This window comes from Sebastes fasciatus, chromosome 21 (assembly GCF_043250625.1).
Source record: "Sebastes fasciatus isolate fSebFas1 chromosome 21, fSebFas1.pri, whole genome shotgun sequence".
Taxonomy (NCBI): Eukaryota; Metazoa; Chordata; class Actinopteri; order Perciformes; family Sebastidae; genus Sebastes; species Sebastes fasciatus.
Genome location: NC_133815.1, coordinates 16,848,175 through 16,875,784, shown reverse-complemented (window position 1 = coordinate 16,875,784; position 27,610 = coordinate 16,848,175). Strand labels below are relative to the sequence as shown.

Below are 27,610 nucleotides of genomic sequence, written 5' to 3'. Positions count from 1 at the left end.
TTTTAACCTTGCATGCTCTGTAACCATGGCATCATCACAAACACAAGTTAATTTAGAACAATTTGTCCAGCGGCAACTTCTGTGGGTAAATCTTGATTAAATACACCTCAGAAATAACTGTCTGACACGGCACATTCAAAACAGTATTCCAACCGAATGTTAACATAACCGAGAGGACAAGGGCTTCTTTAATGGTAGACCGCACCATCAAGCGCCCCAGCTAGTCACAAGGCTTTGCTCAAATGACTGCAAGCAGTTTTTATCCTTCACATCTCACCAACAACGTTTGCCGCAAACACACACAAGCGAGCCGTCTTACCGGAAATCCATTGAACTCTCATTTTCTGGCTGGTTTACGCAAAACTAATTCTTGGAGAATACTAAAAAGTACACACAGAAAAACCTGCAGAGAAGTCAGGAGGTGCGTATCCCTTTGATTTTATTGGCACAGGTTGAACATCATGGTTACATCAGATCATAATAAAAACACTGAAGCAACTGAAACAAAGATATGTGGAGCCTGTTTGGATGGAGGAAATGAAACATGATTTGAACCTTAGACAGAAAAGAACAACAGAAACATTAATGCAAACACAAACGCATCCAGTATTATAAGAATTATAGACTAGATCCGTGTTTCTTGTAGTGGTTTGATACACCAGCAAACGCAATGAAAAGTGGAACTTTCCTCGATAAGATTTACTTTCCCACTGTTCTTTGTCTACTTATCATTAACTTCATAATGTTGATTAACACGTTCTGCCACCGCAGCCACTCCTTGGCCTGTTAATGGTGGTAATAGCAAACATCCAGCCAGCAGCAGTAAGGCTTTCGGAGGCACGGATCATTGTTCACATGTCACAAAAAGATCCCTCGGCCTCTGGGTGCTCTTTTCCCTCTCTCTCTGTGGCCTCCCGCCCTCCCTCCCTTCGCCCTTCTCTCTCAAGCAGCCCCGTGGGAGCGCGAGGGTTGAAATGACACACAGTGGCTGACTGTCGCTCCGGGGGCCTGGGTTTCTGGCCTTGGCTGGCTGGATCTGTGTGGCAGCTGGTGAGCCCGCTGCCCTCTCTCTGGCCCGCAGCATCAACAGTGGTGGTATAGTGGGACTGATTGGAGCCTCACTCTGATCTCTGACTCTAGGGCTGACGCTCAACTGCTCGCTGCTGCCCACACGACTGGTGGCGAGGAAGTGGGACGGAGAACGGATGTAATCAGGAGCACACACAGACACACTAAACTGTCCGGTGAAATGGCTGAGAGTTGCAAGTGAAAAACATAATATCCTACGAAAAAAAACACCACAGTCCTGATGCGAGCTGAGAGAGACGACTATATTCATCAGGGTAGAGAGATGGCAGAACAATGTGGACTCTAGCAGTGACTGTGGTCATTATGGGGTTACCAAGTTGAACCAGCGACCACGTTTATTTGGACAAAACTGTTGCTGAACATGCATCGATACGGCCCAAAAGGAAGCTGCTTGTCCTAAGGACATAATGTGCTGCCAGTTAAGTAACATCTTTGAAGTCTTCTTTTAATAGGTTACTTGTAGTCGCATGTTCAAAGCTCAGATTAAACAAAAAAGTCACCATTTAACCGCCATTTATAAATAGAAACAAGCTAGCAGCACTTCTTCAACGCAACCCGTACAGCCTTCCCTTTGAAAAGAACCTTACAAACAGACTTCCACGAAAAAATACCAACAAAAACACATAAAAGACCGACGGAACTGTAACTTTGCTCCCTAGTTACTTAATAAGACCCCCAACCTTTGTTGAAGTCAACAGCCAATGGCACTGGGCAATATAATTATTAACAACACTGATTTTCTTTAAAGAATATGAACTGAACTTGATTTTATTAGTAAGCAATCCCTTAATGGAGTTATAAACTAAAACTGTTTGGATGTAGTGGTTTTATCCTTCATTGATTTTCCTGTTTTTAAACATATATGTAAAAAAAAAAAATCAAAAAGAGCAAACAGAGTTCATGTATGTGACCAGGACAAAACATAAAGGCAGGAGTCATGATCTGAAAAACAGGAATAAAAATCAGGGATAGACGTGACTGTGTGGAAAATGTCCTCAAATTGTGATGATGATGTGATGTGATGTGCACTCTTGGATTTTAGGAGATAATTTGCCCGGGTGTGGTCAGAAACACAGATGAGCTTGTGACGAGTCAGCCTGGGTCGGGTGGGGTCGGATCTCAGTGGTGTTTGCTGGTGTAAATTCTGTTCCTGAGCACAACTACGGGAGGAAGGGGGTGTCGGAGGCCGGGGTAGTGCTGAATGTGGTTGAACCATCGCGTTGCATTCACGTACTGCTCCTTCTCCTGGACGGCTAAGTCCACCTGAGAGAGGTGAGAGAAGAGAGGTTCATCTGGTGTCCTGTCCAGTCCAGTGTTACCACATTACTGTTAATGCATTTTATCTTATTGGAGATTTGTCAGTTGGAGATTATCCGTTTCTGTCTGAAAAGCAATTTATATGCAAAAAAAATGCAAATGAAAAGAAAGAAGCTGCAAACGATGAATGATTTAGATCAGTGGTTTCCAACCTGGGGGCCGACACAAGTCTGAGGGGTCACAAGAGCCCCTTTTACATACACATGTGCTGGCTTGGCTTGACTCGATGCGTCAGCCCAGCACGGCAGGGATTTCCATCTCCATTATAACAGGGCTACCCGCTTGAAGGTGTGTGTAAACCATGGCTGGGACTAGTGGTCAAAGGAGCGTCTCTACAACGGTGGATAAACAAACTCTTCACAATAAAAGTCCCCTGTTATTTTTGCTGCTTGTACTCTTCTTCCCTGCAGTACTAGTAGTTTTATTTTAGAATAGTCGCTAACAAAGCTCTGCTAATTCGGTGATAAACACATTACATTTCTTATACATTTTTCACAATAAAAGTCCCCCTTTACTCTGTTATTTAAAAGCTTTAATTATGACATAGCAAAATCAGAAAATAAAGCATATATCTAAAAGAACAAACAGGGATGCAGGAGAGAAACTAAACTTCAAACCACAGAGATTCAGTTTGAAGCTACAATAGAGCTGAACGAAGAGACACCGCAACATGCCTGGAGGCGGGTCGGACACACTTTGGCCCGCCTTGAAGATGGGCACCACTTGGAACGCGCTAAAATTGGTAATGGAAACGCAAATCAGCGTGGCATGGTTTGATTTGGCACGGCCAAAAGTGCCAATGCAAAAGCCCCTAATGATGATTTAAAGGATAACACAAATGGTTCTGTTCCTTTTATTGCTGTTACACAAAATTATGTTTAATTAGTTAAATTCTGTCTTATTTTGTCTTTCAAATATTGAATACTTTTACTTTTTCAGGCCTCTAAAAAAAACTTACAATGAAACAACCTGAAGTCAAACTGATCCCAACTCATGTTTACACTGAAACCATAACCTGTAAGGTCACAAACAAAGGTCAAAAAGATTGAAAACCATATATTTTCTTGAAATATACTTATTAAAGCCGTAAAGAAACTACCACTGTTAAACAAGTTTGTGACAAACAGACATATTTATCTGTTATGCAGGTGGAAAACTACTACAAAAAAAGCACAATATCAGAACACATCAGGACGTCCTTGGAAAAAAAAAAAAATCGTATTAGATGCGTGTCTTTTCATCATCTCATTAACTGGAATGTGGAAATTCGCCACACAGACAACCGTCCAGCCTAAAACCATTCCAGCATCAGTTTGTGTCATGTTGTTTTCCATGAATTGAACATCAGGACGGGTCTGTGGCTAAGGGTTGGGCTAGCTGACCCCTTGTCCCCGAGGTTAAAAACCACACTGATTGCAAACCAAAGTGACGCTCTTCTGCCTGGTGGCGGGGGGGCAACCTTCCATCTCCGCCACAACCGCTGACATCTCTCAACATGTGATCCCTCCCTCCCTCCGTCCCACTCCCGTCTCCCCCGTTTCTGAACTCACTTTCTTTTAATACTGCGAGGCATAACAAACTTACTTGTCCCTGGTCTGAGGCTAAAGACATCACTTTGTGCCACATCACTTTATTTCTCTGAAGAGAAGTGAGAATGTGTTTATAACCCGTGTGTTCATTGCCAACTTGTTCTCGAACGCCCTTTGGCCATATGACTGGTCTAATTGTGTGTTATGTACGGTGACAAATTGCTTATTAAAGTTGTGGTTTGACTGAAGTGAGCACTGATAGGGAGGGAAAAGGATGGAGGAAGGGATGGATGGATGGATGGAGTACGTGGAAAATGGTGGTGAGAACAGTACCGAGACGCAACAAATCAATCACATTTACCCCCCAATTGTGCAATCACACACAACTTCGGAAAACATTACGTACGTTTTTGTCAAACGTTTAGTGTCTTTATTTTTTGCTAGTAGTGCACCTAAATGCCAAAAATCATGTTACATAGATGACAAAAATAGATGTCAAGTGGATAATCTATCTGTTTTTTAAGTCACAAGTTATGCAACAGCAACCCTGACCCTAAGCTAACCTCGACCAAATCAAAATTTCTTTTCACCAACACTGCATCACTTGATACTCAGTCGATGTTTTCACGACACATTTACAGTTTAAGTGTAATAAGCACTAGGACATCTGAATGATGCGAGAAAAGGTAACTTACTATGAGCGGATGGATTCCATAGTACATGAAAGTGTCAGCTAAGGTGAACTGGTTGCCAGCCATGTAGACCTTGTCCTGCAGGTAGAGGTTGAGGTCCTGCAAGAATAGAAATTTCACAACATAAGCAGCTATGCAAATGAGGTCAATGATGTATGCATTTCAATGTAAACACACTTGTCTTCACATGACAGATGAATACATTATACATTACTAGGGAAGAAAATTACATTTATATGAATCGCTAATGAGGCCTCTTTTAAAGGGGACCTATTATGCTCATTTTCAGGTTCATACTTGTATTTTGGGCTTCTACTAAAACATGTTTACATGCTTTAATGTTCAAAAAACACTTTACTTTTCTCGTACCGGCTGTGCTGCAGCACCTCTTTTCACCCTCTGTCTGTTTGAGCTCCTGCATACTCCTTTTACATGCAAATAAATATATATTTATATATATATATATATATATATATATATATATATATATAATATATATATATAAATATATATATATATATATATATATATATATATATAAATATATATATATAAATATATATATATAAATAAATATATATATATATATATATATATATATATAAATATATATATATATATATATATATATAAATATATATATATATAAATATATATATATAAATATATATATAAATATATATATATATATATAAATATATATATAAATATATATATAAATATATATATATATATATAAATATATATATATATATAAATATATATATATATATATAAATATATATATATATATATATAAATATATATATATATATATATATATAAATATATATATATATATATAAATATATATATATATATATAAATATATATATATATATATATAAATATATGTATATAACACTAAAGGAAAGGGAAAAGCACAAAAGCATAATAGGTCCCCTTTAAGAGAGGTGGTGTTTGTGTTGGTCATGACTTCTGCATTTCACTAAACACTGTTGTGGATTATTATACAGACTGACTCTTATGTGCTTCGCTGAAAAACAAAGTTAAACAAAAGAAGAAGTGAATATGCAGCTCTGTAAAGTAAGACTTTTGTCTTTCTTACAAAATTGTTCTCTCTTGATGAACACTACAGACCTTAAGGGGGTATGTACGACAGCAGGTTCGTTAACCTATATATCTGTGGGTGCGTGAGTGTGGATCCTAGCTCGCGTGTGTGTCTGTGTGCTGTGCTATGTGGGTAGGAATAATATGTAACCTGAGGGGGTATAGCATCTCTCCCCATGACTGGCGACTTAGCACAGATGCTGTACAAAACAGGCTATTTGTTTACTCCGCTACCAAATGACTGCAACTCTCGCTTGCAAATCTAATGAAGCCGTCCTAAACTCGAGCATCGTGATGTGCATTTCTCAGTCTGCGTGTCTGCGTGTGCAAAGTCGTGCATGGAAGTGCTGGTCCCAGGGGAAGGGACCATCTTTAGCACTTGTACATTTGTGCGAAGGGGAAGCACACGGAGCATCTTGGGGGCAAATGGAGTTATTGTGCGGCAAGAGTGGGTGATGCCAAACAAGGCATGAAGACTGCAGACTTCCTCCCCTTTCCACAATCGGATCCTTGCTTTTCTTAGCCTACAGCCATGGAGCTGAAGCCCAGTCGAGCATCAGAGGAGAGGCAGCTCTCCTGCCACCCCCCATCCAGCACATGGAGCTCCAAACCTGGGTTCTTCTCTACCTGCCCCCGCCGAAACTGTACACTCTTTATCAGCGGTACATTCAGATAAAAACAATGCTGGCAAAGTTAGTAACAGAATTTAGACGGAGAGTACTATTGTACAACAGCAGAGTTAGGGGCAAACACTTTCAGAAATTCTAAATAATATGAAAAACTGTGCAAAACTTTGTCTTTGGAATTGCCCTTTGGGTAGGTCATGTACAGGCTAGAAGAGCACAACTGTTCATTTTTACTGTATGGAACTAATAAATAACTAAGAATACTGCACAAGATACATGCACATTACTATTGCAATTCATTGTATGTCTTTAGGCCTTTATCTTTCTGATGTACTTTTCTATGGCTACTGTTGACAGTTGTTGACCGCTGTCAGGAAACTCCAGAGACAATTTTCTATCGCTGCAGCCTTTCTACAGACTTGATGAAGATACAGTGACCTCACAGTGAGTTTACTGTCCAGACACAACTTTCTCGTGGCCTTCAGGCAACCGTTACGGCCGGGACACACTGGACGTTCGAGCAGCGCGTGACGGCTACGTCTCTCGCGCGTTTGGTGTCCGCACCGGCAGCGTTTCTGTTTCTGCTGCTGCGCTGCTACTGCCCAGAGGTCACGTTAACCAAATATTTTCCGTCATTGACTGTTTTTTTTTTTTTTAACAATGACGGAAAAATCTGCGTTACTGGTCATCTCAGGCTGCCCACTGGGCCTGAGACAGTACAAACAGGGAAGCAGGAGATTCAGTTAGAAGCTACAAAGTACTGAGAGCTGAGCATCTTTCTCTCTGGTCTCCTGCACGCTTGTTTGAGGGGGAGAAGGGGGGGGGGGGGTCGTCACACCCGGAGATATTTGCTGAATTTGACAAAAAGTGTATTGGATTAGAATCACAGACTCTGCCTTTAAATAAGCCTATGTATTATAGTCATTAAAATCTAAATTAAAATGATGGGTAATAATAGATTATGACGGAATTTTTTTTCGTTATACCCTGTCAAAATGACGGACAACAAGAAAGACTAACGCAACCACTGCTACTGCCACCCTTTTCTTTCTACATAGAGTTTGCTTTTCATAATGGCCATTTCATTTCATTATAAATGCCATTTATTTTTATTTTAGACAGAAAAAGGTTAAGAAGCATGTGCTGATTTTGTAAATAATAATAATAATCCACAAAAGCCCTTACTCTATTAATTCATAGAGCCGTGCAAGTCACTGAACACTGTCCTGCAAATATTTCAGAATAAAAGCCTTGTGTTAACGAATGAAGGAATTCTCTCCACAGAAAAAACTAGAGGGCTTATATTTTGAAACAGAAAGTGTTGAGTTAAAAATAAATATGAACTTTTTTACATGTCTGTGACATATTCTACAGATATAGACATTGAAACTGTAGTAATGTTGCTGGTATGATTGTCAATATACGGTCAAAAGATAATTTTCTCTGTCTATATTTGCTGTGGCGGCACGTGGAAAAAATAGGCGAGACCTCGACTCTCTAGAAGAGACGCAGCTGACAAGCAGCCGAGCTGAGCCTGAGATGCGTTGCTCATGTGGGCTGTGTGGCTGCTCTAAACTGTAAACATGGGGGCCAAAATAAAAAGCAAGAGGTTTTGTGACACACACTTACTTTGGGTCCATGAGTGTTTATTATCACATTACATGAGTGACAAGATATTCACTTCAGAAACAGGTTTGGAAAACTACGAGTTTCTTATTTGCATCCTGGGGTGAGAAAGTTTAAGAAGTCCGGCAGTTGACAGTTTTTATCCGCGGATAATTTAATGGGAGATGACTAGTGTGCTCGAGAGAAGAGTGTTAAGGACGGAGCTAAAGCGCAGCAGGACAGGACAGGGGGCCACCGGGCAGGCACCAGAACTGAACCGCTCAGGGCGACTTCCTTCTGTAAGTGGCACCATTAAAATATTTAAGAGGCCTGTCCAGATAACACGCTGCCGCACAGCATGACTCCTCAGCCACGCCACAACAGAGTGTGCACACACACACACACACACACAAACAAACACGCAGACGCTTCACGCTGACATGACAGTGCCAAGAGGCGCCTAGCGTCCAGCAGACCAGCGGCTGCCGATCCATTTCACGCTGACTGGCATCAGGCACATTAAAGCATTTTTCTCAGTTGTGTGGGGCCATGTCACTGAAGGGCCATACATCAGTCTGTGTTCCTGTCGCTTGTGCTTTAACAAGACAAACCCACACACACACGCGCACAGCGGCCTAGCTGGTGGACAGAGAGAGGGAATGTGAGATGCTGTGGCGCCTCTCAAAGGTAGGGAATGACTTTTTCTTTTCACGATCCTAAAAAGCTTGGAATCAACCGAATAAATTCTGGGACAATCATAAGTACAGATGCATTTGAGTCTACAGACGCAATATGACGGCAAAACAAGATTTCCTTGAGCTTCTCTACCTTCAGGATGGTCTTGATGTCCTCCCTCGTGCAGCCGTCCAGCTTGGTGACTCTGTACTCCAGCCACTGCTGCACCACAGCCCGGCTCTCTGCGGAGTCTCCCAGCAGCTCTGGGCGTTTGGCCTCTTTCACCAGGTGACAGGCGATAGTCATCAGACCGACCAGCGGAGGACCATTGTTATTCTGTAGCACAGGTATCTGCATGGAGACGGGAGATAGGGAGAGGGCAGTGAGATGAAGAGAGTGAGTGAATGAATGAATGAATGAATACTTTATTTTCATGTCTGGTCATTTTTATAACCCAGAATATCTTATCTTATCTTATACAGTATCCTACAATGGAAATACAACAAATAAACAGTTAAAATATACAATCACAAGACAAATACACAAATCCAAACATGACAAGAAGGCATAAGAGTCGGAGGAATTTATCTATCGTATGTTACCTTTCTCCTCCTATCCCATGCTTTAGAAAGATATTCAGAAAATACAAAAACATTATCAAAAAGATATTCAATTCAAGAGTGTGTCTGTCCCTGTTTTTGGTTTACGTCTCCTTAAAGGTCCCATATTATAAAAAAGTGAGATTTTCATGTTTTTTTATTATAAAGCAGGCTTAAGTCCTATATAAAACTGTGAAAGTATCGAAACACTCAATCCACAGGGAAATACAAACAGCCCGTATTCAGAAACTCTGCATTTGAAACAAGCTGTCAGGATTTCTGCCCATTCGTGATGTCACAAATATACAATATTTAGACCCTTTACAAAGTTTTAAATTATAAAAATTCTGAATGTGTCCTAGTTTATTTCCTGTTGCACTGTTTGATTAATTAAATGAGGTATGTGGGTTAATATATTGCTCAATATGGGGATACAAGAACAATTGTTTGCAACATTTTAGACAAAGATAAGACTGTTTTAACTTCCAGTAAAGCAGGCTTGAAGACACATTTTTGATGCATACCCTTCTCCATCTCTTTAACCTATCGCCTTCATCTTTCAGTCAGCAATACTGAAGGTTCAATTCGTTTTACAGTGCTATTATAGTATAGTATTTATAGTAGACATGATGACAGCACACTCCTCCTTTCACTTCACTTCAATGCGCATGTGCAGCACACAGCATGGAGCTATTTCCATTATATGCTGAGTTGTGTAAATATAGGACAGCTGGCATCAACATGTTGCAGCCTGGATTTGCTCTGAGTATCAGTCTAACCGGTGATAAAGACTGGAGAGTATCAGCTGATAGCACCAGGTAGATATCCTGTTATTGTAAACACACATGTCTAGCAGGTTAGCATCATCTAGCTGCTACAGTGTGCTAAATTACAACACCTTACAAGCTTCCTATGACAATACATAGTGGTTCAGAGCCAACACACAGAGATGTAGGTTCATGTCACCTTTCTGTCCCCCTGTGTGCTGTACTTGTTCGGCTTTTTCAGTCCTAAGTATTTCTCCAGCGATGAAAGCTCCCGTAGCGCCATGTTGCTGTCTGTCTGGAGGGGCAGTGCAGTGAGAAGCGTGAGAGCTGATTGGATGAAAGTGTTAAAGTCCCGCCCACTGTGGTTTGAGTGACTGGAGAGTTAGCCAATGAGCGCACAGCATGCCTGTCTGTCATTACGTTGCATCAGTCAATGAGCCGTCATCCCTAAAATAAAATAGGATAGGATAGAATAGGATCAAATAAAATAGGATATAATATAATAAAATAAAATAAAATAAAATAAAATAAAATAAAATAAAATAAAATAAAATAAAATAAAATAAAGTAAAATAAAATAAAATAAAATAAAATGAAATGAAATGAAATAAAATAAAGTAAAGTAAAGTAAAGTAAAGTAAAGTAAAGTAAAGTAAAGTAAAGTAAAGTAAAATAAAGTAAAATAAATTAAAATAAAATAAAATAAAGTAAAGTAAAGTAAAGTAAAATAAAATAAGATAAAATAAAATAAAACAAAACAAAACGAAGTAAAATAAAATAAAATAAAATAAAGTAAATTAAAGTAAAATAAAATAAAATAAAATAAAATAAAATAAAATAAAATAAAATAAAATAAAATAAATTAAAGTAAAGTAAAGTCAAATAAAATAAAGTAAAGTAAAGTAAAATAAAATAGGATAAAATAAAATAAATCAAAACAAAACGAAGTAAAATAAAATAAAATAAAGTAAAGTAAAGTAAAGCAAAATAAAATAAAATAAAATAAAATAAATTAAAGTAACGTAAAGTCAAATAAAATAAAATAAAATAAAATAAAGTAAAGTAAAGTAAAGTAAAGTTAATAAAAATAAAATAAAATAAAATAAAATAAAATAAAATAAAATAAAATAAAATAAAATAAAACAAAACAAAACAAAACAAAATAAAATATAATGAAACGGTTAAGATAAGATAAGATAAGATAAGATATTCCTTTATTAGATAGATAGATGGATAGATAGATAGATAGATAGATAGATGGTAACTTTATTGATCCCGGGGGAAATTCAAGTTTCCAGCATCACAGTTCCATAGTGCAAAACATGTTAGTAAAAAGGCAGTAAAAAAGTTAGTAGTGCAAAGTACAAAGTACAAAAATATATACCAGATATAAAAATACAAGGAGATGAAGAAAACTGTTAAAACTGAATATAGTGCAGGGTAACAGCTGTGATACACGACTATTAAAAAAGTTATTAAAAAAAGTTATAAAAAAAGTTATTAAAAAAACTATTAGTCCAGCAGTGGAGAAATTTGCAGTGTACAGCAGCAAATGGGATAGTGCAAAAACAAGATGGATCAGCTAACACAGTAAAAAAAAAGAGCTAAACAAAGTGTAACAAAATATGAACCATTTAAATAGAAGGAAGTATAAAAATATGAGCAGTATATACAGTATTGACAATAAACAGACTATTAACAAAATTGCACAAGTGGAAAATGATATTGCACAGTGAGAATGAAATGAAATTCCACTTGAAAATATTGCACAGTATGAATTACACATTAGTAGTAATAAAGTAGTAAGTAAAGTAGTAGTAAAGTAGTAAGTAAAGTATAATGATAATGATATTGCACAGTCATTATACAGTATAGTGCAGTTATTATCAGTTTTTGGTGTGTAAGTGTAAGTGCTGATAGCAGTGCTGGTTATGGAGTCTGACAGCTGCAGGAAGGAAGGTCCTGCGATAGCGCTCCTTCACACACTTTAGGTGGAGCAGCCTGTCGCTGAAGGAGCTCTCCAGTGCTGAGATGGTGTCCTGCATGGGGTGGGAGTCATTCTCCATCATGGATGACAGCTTAGCCGTCATCCTCCTCTCTCCCACCACCTTCACTGTGTCGAGGGGTAAACTAGTGAATGTGAAACTTCAAATTAATAAAATTGAAATACCATATTACGCTAAGAATATTAAGGAATTAAAGAATATTATATATCTCTTCCTTGTATATGTGTATAGAAAATAGAAAGAAAATATTTTTCATTAGTTCTTATCTCTGTCTGGGCAAATATCTAATAAACATGTCAGCTATAATATTACAAAAAGGTCTCATTTCAAAGGTTTTAATGGATGCCAGATAAATGATAATCACAGATTACCATAAAGTGCCTATGCGTATAAAAAAACAACAACAAAAAAAATTGCACCTGTAGTGATTTGATCTGCTAGACTGGTGTGATTTGTGAATATGTTTGACCACATACCAAAAGGAACTGCAATTATTTATTTAATTTGGGTTCACTAAATGCACACGGTATTAGTACAGTATGCTGATATTGGATATGAGCATATCCCAGCAGTCCATAGGTGGGCTCAACATGTAATCCAAACCTCCCCAGCAGCGTGTGGTGAACTGTTATACAGTTATGCAATGCTGCCCGTTCATAGTAATGTGCCTGTTTTTCGCAGAACTTCTCGGTGAGGATTTGTGTTTAAATGGAATCAAAATGACAGTGGAAGGTCTGGAGTTTCAGTCTGAAGTCCTGCAGCAAAGTTTCCCTGTCCTGTCTGTCTGTCTCTGCAGCGTGTCCCGGCTGTGACATTGTGTGTGTCGTGTCTGTTTGGATTTGCACTGTGCCTCAATGACTTCTCTATAATGAAATGTCACCTGCCAGTCAAAACTGGGCTTATTAAGTATATACTGTCCAAGTGTGTGTGAGTGAGTATGTACTTGTGTGTGTGACACCATAGAGAGTGACAGCTGGGCTGAGGTGTCACACTACAAGCTTTCTTTTCATCCCCAGCGGTCCCACTAACAGCTCACCTGGATGACAAGGCTCCAGGTGATGTCAGCGACTGCAGCAACACAAATCAAATTCATATTTTTTCCTTTGGATTTTTATTGACGTTATTCAGACTGCAATAAAAGTGTACAAGAGATGCAGAGTAAGGGAGACAGACAGAGGCTGGGAAGCCCATTGTGGCTTACACCTGTGTTTTTCCTCCTGTGACATGTCAAAATGTCTTCCATGAAAAAGGCCTGTGGGGACCAACAGCAATATCCATTCATATATATTCATGACATTCTTTTATTTGTCCGTATATGCCCCTTTTGTTGGTCATATTTTTTTTATCACAACAAGGAGGGAAATATGAAATATAATGTCCATATTCCACATCATACAATTCAACTTAAAGGTGCATGATATGATATCCAGAGCATTAATATAGCTGCAAACAACTATTTGCTATGTAAAGATATAGAGGAGAAATGTCTACCTGAGCAGAGAATGAAGTCACTCTCCCTCTGTGTGTGTTGTAATCCGAGTTTCTCCTTGCTTTGTTGACATAGGGCTGGCAGCGCATGCTTTTAGTACATGTTAGTGCATGTTAGTGCACGTGAGCATGCCCACACTGGCTAGCTCACAGCTCTCATACGGTGGTTATAGCTGATATCGCTATCCCGACCGACGGCGTTGATGCGGAAGCGTAGCGCCCATCCTCCAGTTCCCCCTCAGGTAAACACTGCTAGCTCTGTCAGCACTGTTGCCGTTGTTAACACTGTTAGCAACTTAGCTGCGAGCTGCCAGCTCAGCCATCACCATGTTGAGAGCCATGCAGAGGCAATAGAAATGCTCCTAATCTTGCATTTAGCACCTTTAACTTTTTTAGCCAAAACATACAAGACTATCCTGTTTTCAGGGCCAGCTCTAGCCCTTTTGGTGAGGATATTAATTATTATTGCTGAGCTATATACTCCATAGTCCAGATAACAGTTCCGGTGCTGTCATGCTTCTTATCATACATCGACATATCAGCATCAACTTTAACATAGCAAGTCAATTGAATATGTAGCATCTAACTAATAAGATAATTATGAAAACCTGGGCCATAATCTAGTCCTGCACAGCAATTAAATGTTGAGTGTAGGACCTCTTGATTCTCATATGGGCAGCTTCATGTGAACTACATCCGTTGCTGTTTATTGCCTCGCACATACCCATGTATCCACATCTCTCCTTTTCTATGCGTGTACTTAATATAAAAGAACAGATGATATTTTTAAACCCAATTTGTTGAGAAAAAGCTGTCCCAGAAAACAAATTAATTATAAGAATGAGTACACAGACTATCACAAATGATTACATGCCATGGAACAAGGTAAGGCTAATCCTCTGCATTTTTTTTTTTTTCATCTAACCTTCCATTTTTTTTGCTGTTTGTTTATAGGCTCCAGCATCGTCATACACTTTTACCCTAGTGGGGGCTTCCATAAATGAATGCCTGCAGCGTTAAAGTGCGTCTCCTTTAACTAAATGCCTCCGAGCTGCCACATCCTGTCTGTACTCAGGCGGGCTGAGGACACCGATCCCCAGTGCCCAAGACTAACTGTAGCCTGTGGGAGTTTGTGATACACAATCCAGGGTCACATTAGTAAGGAAATCTACAGTGGGGGTCACCGATAATGCCGTGGGGCTTCCCAAGGCAGGCATAGCCATAAACACAGCCCCAGTCCTGGTAGAGATACATCCCCCTCTGCCTAGTCTGTAGCTTACAATATGCTGTTACACTGATTTGTCTAGCTGGGATGCAGGGCCACGGTCCCGCCTGTCTCCTCTGTTACCTTTCATGACCTGTGAAAGCTCTCTGACTGAAAACTGCATTTTAACCACACAGATGCTCGCAGAAGAAGAAGGGGAGGGATCGGTTGTGAGTGGTAGACATGAACGCTGTCAGCACGGATTGGTGAAATTGCATATTGGTGCTAGGTCGGCTCCCCTGCGTGGAGTGAACACGGGGACGGGCGCCAGGCGGCAGGGTGACAGTTTGGGAGAAGGCTGCGAGTCGTGAGATGAAGACAGACAGATGCATGATGGGGGTCGGAGTGCTGTCTGTACCTTCCGCTCCTGTCAAGATTTTTTCTTATTATTTTATCTCGTCTAAAGAGCTTGATTCGTGGTTGACCTTTTTTTAAAGAGACTACCATGAAAATCGATTTTGGTAAATGGAATAGTTTGAATAGGTGAATGGAGTAAATATTGTAACTAATAGATATCACCATGACACTTCCCCATTCGATTACTTACATTAAGGCAATCATTTTTTACAAGTTTTCTGAAATTGTATATTTAAATATGCAAATGAGGCATTATCTTATCAAATATGTGCTAATTTGCAGACATTTCCAGAACTGAAATCTGAACATTGGATAAAGCCAGGTTCAAAAGTATTTTTTTATTTTGTTGACATATTAGAGTCAAAAGTTTTTACTGAGGGGATTTTGGATATCTCTTTTTATCACTCCATAAATCAGAAAATACTGTCAACAGCCTTAAAAAAATATTTTTGCCATGTTTTTAGGAATAAAATGTTCTATAAATCAGGCTATGAATGAACAAACCCCTCTGTAAAAACCTTCAGAATATAGATAGGAATGAAACTGGGAAGTTTGGCGTATGTCAGTGCTACTGAAGTGGAGATTTCTGGCTCAGTCTGAGAAAAAAAAACTAATTTTGAGAAAACAGCCTTTAAAGACACTACGGGTGAAAATGGTAAAAAATTTAACTAATTTCTTTTTTTTTTCTGAAATTTTATGTTTAATTATGCAAATGAGGCATTATCTAATGCTAACTTTTGGTGAATTTAGGAGAGATTTACAGACGCAAATAGACAAAGTGTAATAAAATAAACACTTATGTGTGTTTGGGATGTTTTCTTTCCACTAGTCTGAAAGAAAACATGTTATGGAAGCGAAACAGCCCAAAATCTCAAAATTGACCGCATGAAAAACTATGTTTTTGCCTGGGGGGTTTCCCCTTAAGTTATAAAAATATTTTTTGGCAGAATTGCTTTTTGTATTGCTGTAAAATATAAATTCTTGAGGGGTTTGTTTTCATCACATGATGCTCCTTTGATTTGCTAAAAAAAGTCAACCACAACCCTGTTGTCAGGCTAAATAGGCGTTATCAGTCGCTATAAGCCCCATAGATCTGGGTCATTAGAAGCCTACTACACCCACTAGTAGGTTTTATCATCTATTGGAAACACACGGTTTTCACCCAGGAGACCGGAGTTCGCATCCCGTGTGAAATTGACAATGTGTAGTTGTCTTTGTGTTTGTAGTTATTTTAACCCAAAACACAGTTTTTCCCTAAACTTAACTTAATGTTTTGTTTTTTTTGCCAAAACCTAAAGAAGCCTTTTTGCTTTGTGTTCAAAAAGTGACGTTTTATTCAGTTTTACAACATGTTAGAACGTGTTGTTTTTAAGTTTCACTTTCACTCTTACAATGTAGTAGGCGTAGTAGGCCTCTAATGACCCACATCTATGGTGCTTGTAGCGACAGATAACACCTATTTAATGGCCTGATAACAGTCGAATCGGGTGCAGCAATGAAGTATTTTTATTTTATTTTCATTATCAATATAGTGTTTAGTCTTTAAAATGTCAGAAAATGGTAACAAAAAAAAATGCCTGTGCATAAACGCCTCTCACTGTTTCCCAAAAGCCCAAGGTGGCATCTTTAAATGTCTTGTTTTCTCCCACTAACAGTCCAAAACCCAAAGATATTAGTGTACTATCACATGAAACAGAGAAACGCAGCAAATCATCACACTGGACTGGATTCTAATAAATTTCCTTTCAATCAACTAATCTAAGTCTCAGCTCTAGTTTATTGTGTTGTTGTGTTGCTCCAAACGTTCCTATTTGGAGACTTAATCTGAGAACAAAACCTTAAACCTCATCTCCGTGACATGTTTCTCACTCACTTCCAAGCCAGACCTGCTGTACAGTTACTTTGAGCCAGTGCAGTAGTGAGTAGTGGTAGTCCACACAGTGTGTCTTTTGGCTCCGGAGCTGCTGGCTCTCGTAGCGGAGGAGAGTCAGAGGATGCCAGAAATGTCGCACCTCTGGGCGCGGCCTTCGGGCCTTCATGACGACAACAGTGATGGGATTATAGGAACCACCCTGCTGCTGCTCCGTGCACAAACAGGCACCCAAAGGCTAAAAACAACAAGCTGGTCCCCCCCACCCCACCCTACCCCTCCATCACACGACACACATGCAAATGAGTGTATGTTGGAATATGTTTACAAGGGGGGGGATGGAAAGGTTGGGTGAGCCAGTGACAGGAGTGGAGTGATGACATTTTTGTGGCATTTCGTGTCTTTCCCTTAACATTTGTGACACGAGATTAGCATTGGAAGGCATAACTGTGTGTGTGTGTGTGTGTGAGGGTGGTTCAGTCTCCGGCTGATCAGAAGAGGCCCCCGGAGACAAACGAACCAGTAATAAAGGCACTTTCTCCATTTCCTCCTCCTCTGCTTACATGCCAACCCACAGGGCTGAGGGACACGCTGGGGGACACAGTACCAGCTCGCAGTATAACAACAAACCGCGTCCCTGCCTCCCATCCAGCAGCAGTCACTTAGGACTATTAATTACCGCTCTGAATTTCCTCCTCCTTACCCGTAGCCATCCGTGTCCCCCTCAGACAAACAACCTCGGTGGGAGGATCTTGATTATTATAGCTTCTGAAAAGTCAGATTGTCTTTTATTGAAGTTGCCCACTGGCCATGCAGGTTTCTCTCCATCTCTCTCTCTCCCTGTCTCACTCTGGCTCGATGTCTCTCGTCCATGATTCAGACAGAATCTTGGAGGAAACTGTTATGCTGGAGCTCTCGCTGTGGCCGGGAGGTTGATGAGGGAGACTCCCATGTCGTTGGAGGTTTGAACTCGCGAGAGGTTAAAGCATGCACACACACACACACACACACACACACACACACACACACACACACACACACACACACACACACACACACACACACACACACACACACATGCTGTAAACTGGAGCTCCTGTGTGCAGCTTTGCAATAATGTTGCTGTTTTGCTCGTCACCAGCAGGGAGCACTGTGGGTCTTTCAAAAAAATCCCAAAGTCCAGCTTTCTTCACAGTCCAGTTGCATCTAAACCAGGACTCTGCTTTGTAAAAATGAACTTTTTAAATCTGAAATAAGAAAGTGACTATTAAAAAGAGATGGGACCATGTGGAATTTATAGGAAAACCACTGTAACTGTATCTTGTAAAATAATGAAGCCAATGTGTTCAGCTTATCATGGAGCAGACAATGGAGCACTTATAGGAGCACTTTTTTGTTATAATTCTACATCAGAAATGACTTTTAAGACTTAAAACTATGTGTTGACATATCCCGCACATGACCTACGAATAGAATAGTTTGGTATCAGATGAGGAACAGATTCAGTCGTGGTGTTAAGTGCCTTGCAGGGCCCTGTTTTGTTAAAGTGCTGTGCTCCAGGGCACATTAATGACTTTTCTTTTTGCCATTTTCAAAAGGTTAAAATGAAACTCCATCTTTCTGATTGCAAACTTTGAAATGTTTAAGAATCACAGGCGTACAGTACGAGAACGCATTTGGGAAACCTCTGCCCATGCAGGTCCTAATCCTCCCCGCTCATCCGTCTTCATGTCTTTAACCCATTAGTTTGATTCACTACCTCTGGAGCGGGAAAGTGAAAGCTCAGGCCGGCACTTGTCTCTCCTATGACTGTGTCCACTATATCCCTTTCGCGTGGCACTTTATGGCCTTGCTGGAGAGGGGTGGAAGGGGCATGTATGTATGTGTGTGTGTGTGACTGAGGACGAAGACAGAGAGTGGAGGAGGGTGGAGAGATAGATATAGGGAGATTCAGAGGGTTATTTGTCCCTCTTCCCCTCTCTGAAAGCTAGGAATCATGGTCTGCATGACAGGTCGCCAAGCCCCCGTCGGGGGTGATCTATATGAGGCCCTCTTTATTGGCAATTTCAACCCAGGGACAGATGAGACTGCAGCCAGCCAGCCGGACAGCCAGACTATGATGAAAGCGCCCGGGACTCACCTGTGACTCTCGCACTGAAGGCTAGAGAAATAATGCATCAGAGGTTATATGTGGAGCTATGTGTGTGGTGTGTAGATGTATGAGCCATGAGTGTGTGTGTGTGTGTGTGTGTGTGTGTGTGTGTGCGGTAGAAATAATGTATGGCTGCTGTCATGCCCAGAGGTCTCTGTTTAGTATGGAGAAAATCACTGAGCTGTGTTGCAGGCAGATTTGGATTGAGATGGTTTGGATACTTTACATATTGTCGGAGTGTAGGGTAAATAATTCAACTCAGAGCAACAGTCAAGGATCTGTCCGTGACTTATTGCTTTCGGCTTCCTCGGCTGTCGAACATGCGTATTCCATAACATACTGCACTGCGTGTGAACCATATAAACTCTTTCTGAGCTGAATATTGTTCTGCCTGAGCGCCGAACATTAAAAAGCATTCTAAAACCTGGATGTAACGCTGATTGTAATAAAACATTAAAGCCAACCATAAGTACTAAAACATGACTTGGAGATTCCGATTGAACTGAAACACAACTCCATTCTCCCGCAGACTTTTCTTAACATCCTGCACTGATATCACATTCAGCCCTTCTCTCTCTCTCTCCCAAGTCTGCGAAACACATTTCCCATTTTTCAAAGTCTCGAATCGCACGAGGCAAATCACTGGGAACTAGCATGACAACATTCGAGCTCTGAGCAGACAATATATCCCGGGGCCATTCCTCCTTCCATCCAACGCGCTGCTGCCGAATGAAAGACAGAAGCTTGCAAAGTGACGAACACCATGAAATAGCCCTGTAATGAACAATTGCTCTCATATGAGAGGGCCCGTTCAGTCAGGACCAGCCATTAGGCCCGTCTCTCTGTTCACCCCTAATCGATTAGTACAGTCTGCAAAGCATTGATCAGCGGCTCGCTTTCAAGTGTCGGGATGGTGGAGAGGTTTAGAAAATGCAGATTTAAGGGTATTGAACAGGTTTAGAAAAGAAGCCCGCTTAAATCTCCATGTGAATAAAGCAAAGCAGAAGAGTGTGATAATATAATAGGAGTTATCAAGCCTCGTGATTTTGAGAATGGTGAGGATTATAGCACGCTTTCACTCCTTCCTATAGTGTCCGTATAAATCTTCTTAAGGTCATATTATCTTAACCTTAATGTTCTGCTTGGGGTACCAGAGACCCTTCTAGGGCCTTCTTTAAACAGCTCAAACAACATACTTAACATTGTTTTATCACCTTGCTACTTCATTACTTTTCTTCTAATTTTATGAGAATTGCGTATAAACATGATTTTGACACATTAGTTCAGCTGTAAAACAATAAATATAACGTATTTTCATATGCTGTATATCTGTGATTGGTGTTGATATTAAATGCAGCACTACCCAGTGGTGTAGTAGTCATTGATGAGGTCGGTGTAGCGTACTCAGGGCCAGCTTGAAGTATAGGCCGTGTAGGCGGTCGCCTAGGACGCCACCTTCTGGGGTTGCTGGTCGCTCTCGAAAAAAACCCCAATTTAAATCTGAATTTCGTCTAAGGCTAGAGCCCACCTTGAGCGTTGTAGGTAGATTGGTAGTAGGTTACCGAGAAGAAACTCTCATATATATTCCAATGGCTTTTTGGCTGGTAGGCGGGTATACTGTAAACCGCCAGAAAAAGAGGTGGGTATAGTCTGTATACCTGCGTATACCGTCCACTACACCACTGGCAGTATCCCTCCCAAATTGGAGCATTATAACAGCTTTTCACAAGAGACGTAACTGGGAGTCAGACCTCTATTGCATCTAATTGAGCCCAAACATCACTAAGATAACATACTGTATTGGCAAACAAAATGAGTATATATTTGTTCATGCATAGCTCATATAATGTACACTATTTCCATATTTGGTGTAATAACAATGCTTTATGTTTTCGCCCTCTTTCAAATGTGCAGCCCAGTTTGTGGCAAAGGGAAGGATACCCACTTAAAGGAACAGTGTGTGTAACATTTAGGGGGATCTATTGGCAGAAATGGAATATAATATTAATAAGTATGTTTTCTTTAGTGTATAATCACCTGAAAATAAGAATCGTTGTGTTTTTGTTACCTTCGAATGAGCCATTTATATTTACATACGTAGCCGGTCGCCATGCTTCTACAGTAGCCCAGAGCGGACAAACCAAACACTGGCTCTAGATAGGACCATTCACATTTTCACGTTTTCGCATCGGCCAACGTAGTTCTTCTACATGCTTGGCACATGGGAGAAGTTTCAGTTGCTTGCAATCTGCAACCTCACTAGATGCAAATCCTACACACTGCACCTTTAAATACTTTTCTACATATACGATTTTAATAAGGTCAGAGAAAAATAATATATGGATTTAAAGGAAGAAATGTGCCATTACAATGAGCGGTGAGTGAACCCCAAACAATGAGGAAGTAAAGTTAAAGTCAGCAAAACACAAGGGCCTCTTGGAGGTGCTGTCATGGATTTTCATCTTCACGTAGACCTATTAATCAACTGATTGAAACAACTGGGGTCTGGCTGTTTAAACATGGTATTTTAGGCTTTAAGAGAAAAAGTAAAAATCAAAGTTTCACTGTGGTGTTGATGATGAAGACGTTTTAATTTAGCTATTTTACTAACTTGTAAATTCTTTAATCTTAACCTTATGGATTGGTTGCGTGTCATACTGTATGTAATGTATCGGCAATTAATTGTAAATATTTTGCCCTTGTGGTGTGTATTTCTAATGGCAAGATCTATCCCAATATGCAGTTAATTATGATATCACTTCCACATTTGCAGTAATGACTGACATGCAGGTGCACAAGCTTATAGTATTTAATTTCAGTAGACTGTATTAAAGTAATAAGCTATATTACGCAACATACATTTTTTGTATGTGTGTATAGGCGCCTGTGCGTGTCTGCTTCATTGCACAAATAGTATGTATACTGTACAGTACATACTGTATGTGTGACTGTTTATCTACACAGTACAAATCAATGCATGCATATATGTCTATATATAATTCTGTGTGTTTTTTCTCCTGTGCAACGTGTCGTATCCTCTGCAGTGGCTGTCAGCGCTCCTCAGTGTTTGTCATTCTGTCTGTCTGTGTTTGTCGTCATGTCCCGGCCTCCGTGTACACTCAGCCTCTAATTAACTTAATAAAGTGCAGCAATTTTGACATTTAGGGGCCTAATTTGCTCCACAGTTGCGGACCGGCTGACCAGCGTTGCAGATAACGCGGACTGACAGGATCAGAGAAAAGTCTGTTTATCTGGGGAATTAAACGGTAAAAACGAGGCCTGGCTTGGCGATAGGTGCTCTCCTCTACGTTGTGTGTGTGTGTGTGTGTGTGTGTGAGAAGAGAGAACTTTTGTGCTTGCATGTGTGTGAGAGACAGGCCCAGTTATTACTTAAATGGCTTATGATATCGGCTGATACGGAGCGTCCGCTTGTTTAGGCGTATCAGCGTTGCCCATCCAGAAATTGTCCGTCTAAAATGTTGAACTTGTGACCTTTGCCTCAGGTTTCTCTGGGCTTGCTGGTGGCGCTTCACATGCACTGTGTCCTGTCTTTGCAAATCTCCCTCTTAATAAAGCTATCAGATTTCCCAATAGACAGAGAAACACACACACACATACACACACACACAGCAGTGCTCTGTTTGCAGATACAGCCAAAGACAATCTTCCCATCTACCTGGGGGGACCTGCTAGCGCCGGCGCTCGCGGCTATACACATCCTCCATCAAAACATCACTGACAGAGAAGTCAAGTCGCTCTCTCTCTCTCCCCTACCGCCGCCTCCGACCCGTAACCCATTTATCTTGAGATAACTTTGTCAGATTGTCAACCAAACTCTCCGTTGGGAGCCGAGCCCAAAGCCTATTACGGGGGAATCAGCGCAGGCCGAGGCCGGTCACTGCTAAACGGATACTCCCTCCGAGCTCCCCCTGCCTTGACTGCATTATTGGGGCTGCTGTTCCCACATCCGCTCGACTCAGCCAGTCAGGCAGCCGGTAATTGTGTTGCTGAAATCCCTCACCGTTCAGAAACTGCGTTGGTTTATTGATTACATAAACAGAGATTGGTTATCAGCGAGCAGATGTAATGCTTGTAAAAATGTGAGTATAACCGCATTCGGTTGTTGACCTCTGGTGTCGCTCAGTCCCGTTCTTCCTTCCTGCCTTCCCTCTGGCTGTTAGAGATGAAATGTGTACATAGTGAATAACCAAAACACTTCATTTTAGCTGTGTTGGTGGCAGCAGTATCAGAGAGAGTGTGTGTGTTGTGTATGTGTGTGCTCTTTTTCTTTAACCCCGATGCTTTGTGACACGTCGCCCTGGCCACTTTGTGCTATTCCCGGCCAGGAGATCTCGGGCTCATGAATAATTTGCCGCCGTTAATCTTGACCGGTCTTGATTTACTCTGGGATGCCTTTGAAGCAGCAACATGCTGAGGGGCTTTACAGGGACAGCCACCAAACTAAGGAGACTAACAACAGCAATAAAGGGAAGTGAAGGAGGAAGAGACATGGCGAGAGGGGAGCGAGGGTGAATCTATTCTTCTTGGAAAGTTGCTGCTCTGTTTTCAGGGATTCTTTTTTTCTTTTTTTTTTAAAAGATAGCACTCCGAGGCTTTTCACACGCAGAAAGAGTTATTTGTTATATAATGGCCAAGAGTGAAATGTTGTTTCTGACTTTGCAATAAGGTGAAGTTAGTGTGACTTATTGATTTGGCATCTGACTTTAAGATACCAAAGTTCTCTTGGCTGACTTCACTTGAACATTTCTGTACACACACAAATTTAAAGTGAAAATATGCTGGTGTTGACGGTATGGACAGTTGCGTCAATGGACTTTACAACAATTACTGTAAAAACATCAGTTAAAATGGATCAAAATGGCATGACTTAACCAGCCGACTGTTGCCTAGCTATTAAAATAAAAAATTAATTATTAAAATTATAAGTTGCTATAAGCACCATAGATGTGAGTCAATAGGGGCCTACTGCACCCACTAGTAGGTTTTATCATACTCACATGGTCGATCACCGAAAGAAGGTATAAAAGAACATGACAGCGACCTCTAGTGACCGTAGTAATTAGGACAGGAGCAGAAGTGAAAGTCAGGCGCTGTAGACAGCATGAAACTCCATATAGGTTGGAGGTTGGGGGTAATGGATAGGACATAAAATAAAGAGTTTTTACACAGAAGGTGTTAAGTACTGTAAATTTAACTTTCACTTTTGAAATGTAGTTATTTTAAGCCAAAACACTTAACTAAGTGGTTTTGTTGCCTAAACCTAAAGAAGTTGTATTTTTTTTGCCTAAACCTAACTAGGTGGGTTTGTTGCCTAAACCTAAAGAAGCCCTTTTGTCTGTGTTCAAAACATAACATTTCATTCAGTTTTATGTGTTAGAGCGTGTTGGTTTTAAGTTTCGCTTTCACTTTTACAACATAGTAGGCGTAGTAGGCTCCTACTGACCCACATCGATGGTGCTTATAGTGAGCAATAACACCTATAAATGGCCTGATAACAACTTGACTGAGGTCTTTTACATGAAACATTTTATTGTCGGATTGCTCTGTTAAGAAACAACAAACTGAGTGAAAAATAGATAATACAGCAAAATATCTATTTAAGCAACTCTGTAGATTTACTCAAAACAGTTGCCGATAGATAGATAGATAGATAGATAGATAGATAGATAGATAGATAGGTAGGTAGATAGATAGATAGATAGATAGATAGGTAGATAGATAGATAGATAGATAGATAGATAGATAGATAGATAGATAGGTAGATAGATAGATAGATAGATAGATAGATAGATAGATAGATAGATAGATAGATAGATAGATAGATAGATAGATAGATAGATAGATAGATAGATAGATAGATAGATAGATATGGCGTTGTGTGGGAGTGAAAGAGAGACGTCCACCCATGTCATCTCCCCTATAGCCCTCTGTGTGACACCCCAGTTTAGCAGTGTAATGACCCGGCACTAACAACTTTCATTTGACTCTATCAGGGTCAACGTCAGCCCTTGTACTCTGAACCATTGTCCATTAATGGACACACAGACAGGTGTACCACGATTAATAGATTATACATAGAGGGTTTATTTATTCCTCACCTAGAAAGATGATTCAATTTATAACATGATTAAGTTCTGCATCGATGAAAAGTTTAAATTTTCATCTGCTTTACATTTAGTTTGTATTATTTTTTACATTAATCCACCCAGTAGGCTTCTTTGTTTCATTACTCTGGTTTAAAATGCTGCTTTCTTCACACCAAACCAGCATGTTCAAGTGGTTTGTCTTGGAAAAAAAAACTTTAGTTTATCATGTGTGGGCTTTGACTTTTTAGGGTTGGTCTATCTGCTAGATTTAAAAGTTGACTCCTGGTAGATGAATTTTAATGGCTACTTTCTGAAGCACTTTGACAAATAAAGTGACCTACTCTGGAAATGCAGTCTCCCTGCATGTGTGTTGTTGACCGTGGTTAGCATGGTGTGTGTGTGTGTGGATGCTATTAGCTGTCCCGGTCTCAGGTGCTCTCCTCCTTGTTCTGGGACCAAGCCCCTGAAGGTCTTGATGGGGGCTTGTTGTTTGGGCTCGGGGGCCGAGCACTGAGATTTATTCTGAGGTGGAATCACTACACTCGTGACCCGTCACTCTCAATAGGATCTAGTGGTGTTTCCCAAACGTACCTGAGGCAAAACATGGCAAACTGTTTGCTGAACCAGATCCAAACACTAAATGTTGAGTGCATTTATGGGAGGGACTTCGGCCCAACTTAGTTTTGCACGCTAGGCTAAAACAAAGTTAACAAATCGCCTTGGTTTACCCTGCTGGACTGCATTGTTTTTGTTTCTCTGGTCAAAACTCCTACCTACTGTCAAAATCTCCAGCAGACATATGGGAAATTTTAGAAAAATAAACTGCCGGTGTCACCACCTACATGATTCCTACAACTCTGAATCCCTGCAAACTTTAGTGGATAAGTCTTAAGCTGATGGTCTTCTGGCTAGGTAGGTTCATATTTAACAGACAAATTGATTTTCTCGTCTGACTCGGTAAAATTGCAAATATTTCCTTAAAGATAGCATATAGTACGTCATCTACGTCATCTTTTATCATCTTCTGTTTGAGTTTCTGTGGGATTTAAATATATATTTGTCTTTCAACAAAGAACAAATGCTAAAAAGTAATAGTACTAATCTCTGTCTCTCACTCTCAATCCCCCATGGTACAAACAATACAAAACAATCCACAGTAACCAACAGAGTGTGTGATATAGGCCCACAGTATATACAGTGTATGGTGCATTATTGATTTTGAATAACTTTAACTTTTGGGGACTATGTTGGTGGAGCCCTGAGGGGTCCAGACAAAGGAACACAGCTTAAAATCACAAACACATATGCATTTAGGGTTCCTGCCTCTGTTAATTTCCTATCGGCATTATCCACTTACAGACAGGAGAGCGGCTGAGATGTGTATCGCCCCAGATATAAATTCACTTCCTCGAAACACTTAGCCAGGATGTCCTGTTTATTAGTGTTGTCACTCATCAAAATGAATGTCAAATACAGTGCAAGCTTCTTTTTCTGTTGACTGTGTACCGGGAATTGTATATAGGAGGCACCTCTTTGAATATTCAACCTTTCACTTGCTATGTTTTCTTACATTTAGAAAAAAAAAAAGAGCGTTTTAATTTAACAAGTTATTAAGGTTTGAACTTTTTTTTTCTTGGTTGGATAAAGACAGGATTATTATAAGATGATTATCCGTTGGACATTCAGACTCATATTTTTCTAAACTACTCTGTTATTGCTTCTTCATCGGATTGGCCACCATGTTAGTGTCAGTCAAATGTTATCCAATGCTGTAGTATAATAATAATAATAATAACCTCTATGTGTTTTTAGAAGCAATAAAGCAATAACAGACCGGAAAAATCCGACATATTACCGACCTGTCTGAAGACAGCCAGACTATGTGTGCAGTGGCCGTGACTAAGTACACACAAATCATCTGAGGAAAGAAAAAAATGAAATGGGGATGCATTATATCGATTTCTTTTTTTGGGGCTCTTCTGTTTTGAAGGCGAGCGGTAACTGACCGAGACGGACAGCCCCATCATTACGCAGAGAGACGGAGCGGGGAGCCTCCACCTCACCTTCCCAGTCAACTGGCCCAGTCAAGTCGGGGACAATGGCACCGGAGCAGGGGGGGGGGTGGGATAGGATGGAGGACTCGTCGCTGTTGCAGAACGGGTAGCCTGCCTGTCATCTCTGTCTCGTCCACGCTCGCCAATCTCACTAACTATACTCTCCCACGGCCCAGGCTCTCTCTCTCTCACTCACAGGCTGGGTTTTCTACCAGTGCTGACAACCCACATATAATTAAGGGCCATGAATGCAGCGCTACCTATGAGTGGAGATGACAGCGAGAGGCCTACCTATAGCTCCTC

The 27,610-nt window shown here is 40.3% G+C and overlaps 1 protein-coding gene across 1 annotated transcript; it reads right to left on the bottom strand.

Annotated features, from left to right (window-relative positions):
- Positions 1–422: 422 nt before the first annotated feature.
- Positions 423–10,365, bottom strand: eef1e1 (eukaryotic translation elongation factor 1 epsilon 1). The gene is made up of 4 exons (XM_074621610.1): positions 10,209–10,365; positions 8,797–8,994; positions 4,631–4,726; positions 423–2,352 (listed from the first exon to the last, which is right to left on the bottom strand). Exons 1-4 carry the CDS (start codon positions 10,290–10,292, stop codon positions 2,209–2,211), a joined length of 522 nt encoding a protein of 173 aa, XP_074477711.1. The 5' UTR covers positions 10,293–10,365; the 3' UTR covers positions 423–2,208.
- Between the last annotated feature and the right edge of the window lie 17,245 nt (positions 10,366–27,610).

Coding starts and splice junctions, on each gene's coding strand:
- eef1e1 (XM_074621610.1), bottom strand. CDS start 10,292: ATGGCGCTACGGGAGCTTTCATCGCTGGAGAAATACTTAGGACTGAAA. Junction 4,727..8,796: donor ACATCAAGACCATCCTGAAG/GTAGAGAAGCTC, acceptor CTATTCTTGCAG/GACCTCAACCTCTACCTGCA. Junction 2,353..4,630: donor ATGGAATCCATCCGCTCATA/GTAAGTTACCTT, acceptor CACCTCTCTCAG/GTGGACTTAGCCGTCCAGGA.